Source organism: Lipotes vexillifer, unplaced genomic scaffold, assembly GCF_000442215.2.
Source record: "Lipotes vexillifer unplaced genomic scaffold, Lipotes_vexillifer_v1.1 scaffold1608, whole genome shotgun sequence".
In the NCBI taxonomy this organism is placed as follows: Eukaryota; Metazoa; Chordata; class Mammalia; order Artiodactyla; family Lipotidae; genus Lipotes; species Lipotes vexillifer.
In genome coordinates, this window is record NW_006774162.1 from 704,235 (window position 1) to 713,822 (window position 9,588).

At 40.2% G+C, this 9,588-nt stretch overlaps 1 protein-coding gene across 1 annotated transcript in view; it reads right to left on the reverse strand.

The window, feature by feature from the left end:
* The window catches only part of TMEM183A (transmembrane protein 183A), a 13,850-nt gene extending 6,183 nt beyond the window's left edge, over positions 1 to 7,667 (reverse strand). Inside the window, exons 1-5 of the mRNA XM_007449000.1 lie at positions 7,475 to 7,667; positions 7,191 to 7,280; positions 6,209 to 6,376; positions 1,218 to 1,377; positions 151 to 331 (exon numbers count right to left, since the gene is read on the reverse strand). Of these exons, the coding sequence (XP_007449062.1) occupies positions 151 to 331; positions 1,218 to 1,377; positions 6,209 to 6,376; positions 7,191 to 7,280; positions 7,475 to 7,583 (708 nt within the window). The 5' untranslated portion in view covers positions 7,584 to 7,667. The remainder of the gene's footprint in view (positions 1 to 150; positions 332 to 1,217; positions 1,378 to 6,208; positions 6,377 to 7,190; positions 7,281 to 7,474) is intronic.
* Positions 7,668 to 9,588: the final 1,921 nt, after the last annotated feature.

Here is a 9,588-nt window from a genome sequence, read left to right on the forward strand (position 1 = left end):
CCGTGAGCCCTGAAAGTTTACATTAGTCCCTTAGCAGCCTGGTACCTATGGCCCTAGACCACCCCATCAAGGAAGCTGGAAACAAGCCATGATAACAGGCCCATTATACAAGAGTCCATTTGTTAAACCCCAACACTAATTGTCACTTACTTTGGAATTCTTTAATGTGCTAGGAGTGCTTTCTGGAATGGCTGGATTCTTGGAGATTCGAGCAGCAAATGGCTCATACATATGGTACAGAGATCGGATCACACATGCCCGGAGACAGCGCAGCTTCTCCATTGACTCTGGTCGCAGGCGCAAAGGCAGAGAGGCATCCAGCGTGTAGTGCCTAAAACATGACACATTACTCCTACCAATAAGTGACCTCTCTCTTCTGCTCTAGGCCAGTCTCCTAGGACTCCTGGGCTCAGTACAAATTTTACTATACTATTCCACTGGCCAGTAGTTAGTTTGTCCCTAGTGCGCTCACATACACACACACAAATCACTATCTCCTTCACTTCTTAGCTACTTTTGCGTCTCTTCTATGCAAAACCCAATTCATATATACCTTGTAATCCTGCACTCCTCTATTCATTTAAAAATTTTAAATCCTCACTATTTCACTTTAAAAAAGGGGCAAGTCTCTGACTTTATACCAGTACAATATACTTCAGCTGCTCAAAAAGAACCTGCACTGGGGAAGATCCCAAGTTCTCTTGTCACATGTCTCAGAAAGTTCTCTACTCCCTGATACCTCACCATCCCCTTCCACCACATTCTTACTGACGGTTTATAATCTTCACTACGCTTCTAATCCTGCATCAAAAGTCAGCCCTCTTACTAATCACATCATTCACTCCCTCTTCACCACTACAACTATACACAGAGCAGCATAACTGCTCTGTGTATATGATACTTCAAGATGACTAGCAAATCTAAGAAACAACAAATCCAGTTGCAAAGATAAACAGATGCGCATCTATAACTTCTGAAAATTCTAGCTAAGATAAACCGCTGAAGAAAAGTGGGTAACCATAGGGAAGACAATTACCAGATGAATTAATAATATCAATTTTAAATTAAAGAGGAGCTCAAGGAATTCAAAGCTAGGTTCATGCCCAGGCATGCAGTAGAGAAAGTGAAAAGAGGTCACCATCCAGAGAGTAGCTCCAAATCAAAAACAACAAGAAATAAGCTACACAGATAACACAGTGAGCTCTCTGTGGTCGCACCTTCGGTACAACCTGGTCCAAAAGGCAGCAGTGCAAGTGACAGTCCAGGCATTCTTACAAATCAGGGAAAAATTCACAATGTCCTCAGGACGGATATAGGAGGCCAGTAAGAGCCAAATATCCATGGGATACTCTTCTCCTCCAGCCCCATCCAGATCTTCTGAAACAGAAAAAAGAACTATAACTTTTGACCTTCTATTATATGCACATATAAAGATCCCCAATCATTTCAATTCTCCCAGGGCTTGCACAGTTAAGAAAATGGTTTAAATAGGTCCAAGGAAGCCTCTCAAACTCATCATTTCCTGCTTATTCTAGCTGCTGAAAACTTTTGTTTCCTGTTGCCCAAGTGAATAGGTCTTGTTCTTAAGGCCTTTATTTAACCACTATTTCCATACTATTTTGAAGTTTTCAAAGTACCTTTGCATACATTATATCATTCAACTATAGTAATTTTTCAGTGGAAATAAGAAAAATATTATTGTGTCCGTTTTACTATAAGAAAACAGAACACTGCACGTATTCAAGGTAAACAGAACCCAGTTTTCTCCAAAGTCCAGCTTTTCACTATAAATTCTGCCCTTGATTTCCCTTGCAGTCCCCATCCACCAAACATTTTCAATTCAGTCATTTAAAAAATAAAACTGATTTTAAGATGGTATGAGGAAACCTCAAAGTACAAACTAAATTAAAAAAACCAAGTAAGTTACAGTGTATTTTCATTACTCAGTAATTGCCTTAGATATGTTTCTTCTGGTTTCTTCTTGTTTCATTGTCAGCTTGATCTACAATTCTGGCCACAAGCATCCACTATTCAAAGATACCCTGTGATGATGTATCCCCACCTCTTCCTCCTTCAGACCTCATTAGTGTTAATTCTCTTGACCCTGAGGTCCATTATACATGTCAGGTTCAAATAAAAATTCACACTCCATAGAGATACCAGAATCTGGGCTAACCATAATCTTTAATTGAGACTTAGTTATATAGCTATCCAAAACACAGCTTTTTCCTTTCTGTTTCCTGAGCAAAAAGCCCCTACAACTACCTCCCTGAAGCTGCCTCTGCTTTTCTAGCTGCTTCCTGCAGCTCTATGACTCAATCAGGTTCTTGCATTAGGTTCTTCATAACAGAGACCAATGCTTCTAAAACAACATCGTCTTTTTTGGTTCTTATGCTTCTTGAAATCTCCAGTAACCATTTAAGGCTCAGCCTACCACATTTGGGGCCAGTTTCTCCCACATTAAATCTCTCTAAAAGAGAAGGCAAACAACTATCAGAATTTCCTCCACTGAGACCCATGAGGACTTTCACAAAGCAGAGTACTATTAAAATTTTTCTGTTTTTAGGGACAAAACTCAGTAATTATAAAAATTGCCAATGTTTTACACAAAATTATTAAGAAATTTCAAAACGTAGGAAATGGAATCAGTAAAGGAAAACTTCATGGAGATAAGTTATGAAGGACAAAAAATTTGATATTCATATGTTAAGGGGAAAAGTATTCCAAGTGAAATAAACAGCTAACATGAAGCCTGGATATTTAAAAAAACAAAACACATGTGAGGGCAATAAAGAGACAAGTCTAACAAGATTTTGATGATATTAAGAAATTACTGTTGGGCTTCCTTGGTGGCACAGTGGTTAAGAATCCACCTGCCAATACAGGCCACATGGGTTTGAGCCCTGGTCTGGGAAGATCCCACATACCGCAGAGCAACTAAGCACGTGTGCCACAACTACTGAGCCTGTGCTCTACGGCCTACAAGCCACAGCTACCGAACCCACGTGCCACAACTACTGAAGCCGGCGCGCCTAGAGCCCATGCTCCTCAACGAGAGAAGCCACCACAGTGAAAAGCCTGCGCACCTCAATGAAGTATAGCCCCCACTGGCTGCAACTAGAGAAAGCCCATGCGCAGCAACGAAGACCCAACACAGCCAAAAATAAATAAATAAATTTAAAAAATAATAATAAAGTAGCTTTAAAAAAAAATTACTAACTTTTTTAGATGTGATAATTTTTTTAAGAGCATTTATCTTTTGGTGATAACTACCAGAATATTTACAGATATAAAAATGGAATATCTGGAAATTGTTTCAAAATAATCAAGTGTGTATGGTGTGTGTGTGTGTGTGTGTGTGTGTGTGTGTGTGTGTGTGTGTGTGTGTGTTGAGGTGGGGGTGAGGGGGTAGTGGCTGAAACAAAAGTGACCATGAGTTGATAACTGAAGCTATGTAAGAGCCACATTGGATTCATTACATTATTCTCTCTTCTTTTGTATATGTTTCATTTTTAAAAAGCTAAAAGAAAAAAGAGGGGGAAAAAAAGACCAGTTTGATGAGAATGAAGGACTCTAATGGGGGTAAAGTGGAGCAAGGAAGTAAAAGATGAATTATAGCTAAGAGTTTGTAAACCACAAATCATGTATCTGATAAGTGACTGGTCTCCTGAATACATAAGAATTCTTACAACTCTGTAATAAAAAGATAACCTAATGTAAAAATGAGCTAAGAATTTGAATAGACATTTCTCCAAAGAAGATACACAGAAGGCCAATAAGCACATAAAAGAAGCTCAACATCATTAGCATGCAAATCAAAACCATGAGATACCACTTCACATCAACTAGAATGCCTACAGTTTAAAAAGTTAGACAATAACAAGCGTTGAGGAGGATGTGGAGAAACTGTAACTCTCATTCATTGCCGGTGGGAATATAAAATGGAAACTTCATAAAAAACTTGGCAGTTCCACAAAAATTTAAAGTTACCATGTGATCCAGCAATTTCACTCCTACCTGACAGAAATGAAAATATATGTTCACACAAAAACTTGTCCATGAGTGTTCATAGTAGCATTATTTATGACAGTCAAATAAAAAGCAATAAAAAGGAATAAAGTACTGATATATGCTACAATATGGATGAACCTTGAAAACATTATGTTAAGTCAAAGAAGCCAGATGCAAAAGACCACATATTATATGATTTTGTTTATATGAAATGCCCGGAATAGGCAAATCTATAAGGACAGAAAGTAGATTGGTGGTTGCCTGGGGGAAGGGATGGGTGGGAGAGAGTGTTGGGAGGGAATGAGGAATGATACTAACAGATTTGAGTTCATAGAAATGTTCTAAACTTAGATCATGTTGATGGCTACACAACTCTCTTGCACTGCTGGTGGGAATGTGAATTGGTACAGCCACTATGGAGAACAGTATGGAGATTCCTTAAAAAACTACAAATAGAACTACCATATGACCCAGCAATCCCACTACTGGGCATATACCCTGAGAAAACCATAATTCAAAGAGTCATGTACCAAAATGTTCATTGCAGCTCTGTTTACAATAGCCAGGAGATGGAAGCAACCTAAGTGTCCATTATTGGATGAATGGATAAAGATGATGTGGCACATATATACAATGGAATATTACTCAGCCATAAAAAGAAACGAAATTGAGTTATTTGTAGTGAGGTGGATGGACCTAGAGTCTGTCATACAGAGTGAAGTAAGTCAGAAAGAGAAAGACAAATACCGTATGCTAACATATATGGAATCTAAGGGAAAAAAAAAGTCATGAAGAACCTAGGGGTAAGACGGGAATAAAGACACAGACCTACTAGAGAATGGACTTGAGGATATGGGGAGGGGGAAGGGTAAGCTGTGACAAAGTGAGAGAGTGGCATGGACATATATACACTACCAAACGTAAAACAGATAGCTAGTGGGAAGCAGCATAGCACAGGGAGATCAGCTCGGGTGCTTTGTGATCACCTAGAGGGGTGGGATAGGGAGGGTGGGAGGGAGGGAGACGCAAGAGGGAAGAGATATGGGAACATATGTATATGTATAGCTGATTCACTTTGTTATAAAGCAGAAACTAACACACCATTGTAAAGCAATTATACTCCAATAAAGATGTTAAAAAAAAAAACTCTTTGAGAACATACTAAAACTACTGCATTGTACACTTTAAAGGGATGAATTTTATCTCAATAAAGATGTTTTAAAAGTCTGTAAGCTCTTCTGTTGAATGTGCTCAAAACCAAAAAGGAAACTCAAGAGAAATATCTAATACAATGGTGATGATGAGTAGGGATTTAAAGCAAGAAATTAAGGAACAAAGAAGTGTGAGGAACGTCTATTAACATTCTTGGTTCCGGAAAAGAGCGGTATCACTGACAATAATTGGTGTAACTTCAAAGCAAAGTCAGTTCATTAATTTATTGATTATTTCAATATATTTTAACATATGCAAAAGTCTGTCATCTGATTCTCAAGTATAGGTGAAAGTTCTCACAGATCTGAGACCAAAAATACACATATCATTTATTATATTAGTTTCCTCCTAACTCTAGCTGATCATCAGAACCACTTTAGCTTTAAGAATTCTGGGCTCTATCCCAAGAGTCTGATTCCTCAAGTTTGGAGCAAACCAGTGAATGATGCGTTGGCACATTGTATACCATTAGTTTACCTTTCTTTGTTTCATCTGTGTACGTTTTATTGCCACTAATACATAAACATCACACATTTTTCTATTTCCTACAGTACCTACTAGACACAAAGCAGGCATTAACAATTGCAGAGCACTTAAAAGTCCACGATAATAATCTAACTTTCGCTGAAATGAAATTGGCTATATACAATCCACATATTTGGGAGAGAGAACATTTTTGTCACAACTCTGCTTCCTTACACATTCAAAAATCCAGAAATGCAAAGGCTTTTTGTTTTCCTGTTGCTACATGGATTTTACCTGATAATGATATGTTCTCAATGAATGGCTACTACTGTTACCAATCTCCTTTCCTCTCAACTTTAGATATACGTAGAAAGCCCTGGTATATTGAAGTCCTGTCCCACTAGAAAGATCCAAACTCTGGTTGTCCACTGGTATCACCTCTTGTGCTACTGAGAAAGTGACAGCTTCAAGTTATCACCACAGATAGGACTAATAATCCAAAACAGAGCGAGCCCTGTACCTTTGTGCCTCTTGCTTTTCTTTTTTCTGGAGGCAGTTCTCTCATGGATGCTTTCCTCCTGGGCATCAATCTCATCACTGCTGTCAATGATGTCACAGGGCTCACCAGCCCCAGAAAAAGCTTCTACTGCAGGAACCTGGGAGGCTTCCAAGCCACAAAGAGATTTTACTAGAAGAAAATAAGAAGAGAATGAGATGGCAGAGTACCATGGCTTAGGCAGGATATCAGCATCCATAAGGAAAAGAAAAAAGAAAAAAAAGCAAAAGCTGTGTGAGAGTCTGCTAAAGGAAGCTGAGAATCTTAAAAAAATAGCATTTTAAACACAAAAAATTGGAAAGTAATGAGCAAACTGACTCCAAAGTTGCAGAAACTGCTTCATACCTGAAGAAAAAGGGAGTGAATTATTCTCCACTATAAACCCTTCAGGGTAAAAGCAAAAGGTGAATGCTATCTTCATTTGCATAAATTCTGAGGAGCAGTGTTTGAGAGGAATTAAACCCAATTTAACCTTATTCCTGGGCTGGAGACAGTACATATCATGAAAACACAAGCTTCAAGGACCCCTGAGTAAGAAGCTTTCTTGAAAGTAAGAGAAGCATGAGAAAAGGAAAAGAATACTTCAAGGTTATTATTACAAAGAAGCAAACAGCAGAGTTAAGTGGAGAATATATGTGAACAACAGGAATAAGATTGATAACCAGGAAGAAAGCAGTGGAAACCAAAGAAGAGTACGCAAAGTGTTTTTTTGTTGTTTGTTTTTTTATGGGAAGACAGAAATAAAATACTTCTGCTACAGAAACTGCTACTGCTCTTGACTAATCCTTCCCCTCCCCTGAATATATGAGTAACCATCGAGGAGAGCAAACATGTTTACGGGAAGACGCCTAAAGGATTGCAAGAAAAACACTGAGGCAGAATCCCAGGAAAATAAAGCACCTAGTTCTCTCTTCACTGAGTCTGAAAAGACTCGTCGGAAGCCTACCTTCCTGCTGAACAGCATTGGCGACGGCTTTCTTGACCCTTCCAGACCTCACAACGGCCGGATCCGAGTTGGCATAATCCGCCACAGTCACTGAAACACAGCACCAAACCTCAAAGGAGGAGGCCTTCTCTCCTCAGCTTCCTCCCCACCAAGATTTCCTGCTCACTCCAAGTCCCCAGTCCAGCCGCCCTCCCGTCGCAGCCAGGCGAGCACTCGCCTCGGTGCTGTCCAGCCCCCTCCCTGCTTCCAGCCCCAAGCCTTTCAACGCCCCCGCCCTCGCCCACCTCGCCCAGAGCAGGCGTCTTGAGCCCGGAACTTGAGTCGCTTTCCTCTCTTGGGCATGTCGACTGTGTCGGGGCGAGGCCGGGTTAGCGGGCCAGGACCCCGGGCCATGTTTCGGGCCAGAGAGCGGGAAGCAGGAGCCAAAGGCCAGCTCTGCCCGGCTCCGCGGCCATCCCGCTCCAGGACCGCAGCTCTCGCGAGGCTTAGGACAGGGCTCCGCGTCGCACTGGCGGCCAACCCCCTCTTCAGAAACCAATCACCACCTGGTCTAGGCAGTACGTCATCACTCAGCGCCTAAGGATCAACCTGCGTCTGGTTCCCTAAAGGTAGCTGGCCGTTCTGGGCAGTGTGGGTTTTTTATCGTACATCTTGTAAGGTGATTTGGTGTCTCAGACCCGAAACCCACAACCCCGTTGATTAGAACTGAGCTTACATTATGGTCTCCCCGATTTTTCTGCTACTGCCTCTGTCCACACTCCAGGTTCACTTCAGTATCCCAAAAGCACATCTATTGTCATCTTCGTGCTCCATCTCTCAGGCCACGTAGACATAGTCCAACATGGGTCTAAAAGAGTCTTAACTCTAATTTCTTATACAAAAGCTGTAAATTTCTGAATTCTCAAAGCTGGGGGAGCGGTTCTTAAAAGTTTATTAATTTACCACCGTCCTCCAAACTTAATACTAGAAGGATCAATGAGGAAAGAATGGTGTCTTTCCTTTGTATTGAGAGAAAAAACCGAGCGAAGGTTACAGAACTGTGAGGGAGCAGGATCCTGGTCTAGTATCACCAGTACGAATAAGTTATTTTGTGTCCTAAGTTAGGTTCTTTGTCCTTCTAAGTTCTTTGCAGCTCCCAAAAGGTGCTAATCCCTGGCTTAAGAAGCATGGTACTAAGGGACAAGGAATCCAAACTGTTGGACCCACCAGACAGTGCCACCCTAACATATTTAGAAGCAGACTTCTGTTTTTAATTACTTAATACATAGACATTCATTAGGCGCAAACCACTGGCCTTTTACTAACATCGTGTAACAGACTATCACTAGAGATGGTGCTAATAGGGTTGAATCAATTAGGAATTGTAATTGAAACTGAGTAATTGATTATAGTCGTGAACTATTCAAATTTATCTAGAGTTATAACATGAACAAGGGTCTAATAGACTGAACTAAAAGAAAATTGTTTCAAATAATTTTTCCATGATTGATGTTTGTAGTTAAAACACAGCTGGTAAAGCACCAAGCCTTCTCATTTCACAACATTAATAAAAAGTTCATAACGCCCACATGCAAGTATATTTCTGCTAATGTGATACCCTGTTGAAAACACCGAGACATTGAGACTCTGGAGGAAATCAAAGGTGCAAAAGAAATAAACCCTATTTTTATGCCGTCACTATCGGAGACTTAAAGGTTTTAACTGAAACATTCATTTTCAACCGTATAATTACTATTTTAATTCATTGGAATGAAAGAAGTGCTAAAACCCCAAAACTGTTTATCTTTCAAATTTCAAGAATATGAAGATCTAAAGCAAAGCTCCTCTTAAGTCCTTTGGCCACATTAGTGGAACCGAACACATGTAAATCTTTTATTTCACCTTTTACTAAAAAGCAGCAATTTTTAATTAATGACACTGCTAAATTCCAAACTCAAAGATACACATTCTTTCTAGAGAGACAAGTTGTAAAAGTTACTAAAAGAGCTGTTATGTTTTTTCAAGTTCCAGAAAGAATTTTGTTGAAATTTTTTTTTTTTTTTTTTTGCGGTACGTGGGCCTCTCACTGTTGTGGCCTCTCGCGTTGCGGAGCACAGGCTCTGGACGCGCAAGCTCAGCGGCCATGGCTCACGGGCCCACCCACTCTGCGGCATGTGGGATCTTCCCGGACTGAGGCACGAACCCGTGTCCTCTGCATCGGCAGGCGGACTCTCAACCACTGTGCCACCAGGGAAGCCCAACTGAAAATTTTTTTAAAATTTCCTTCAGCTTATAGACTTGATTTGGGAATGAATTGACATCTATATACTCTTGAGTCTTTCTGCTCAGGAACTTGGTATGCATCTCCATTTAATAACATCTTCTTTTACATCCCTTAATTTTTTTTTACACAAACTTA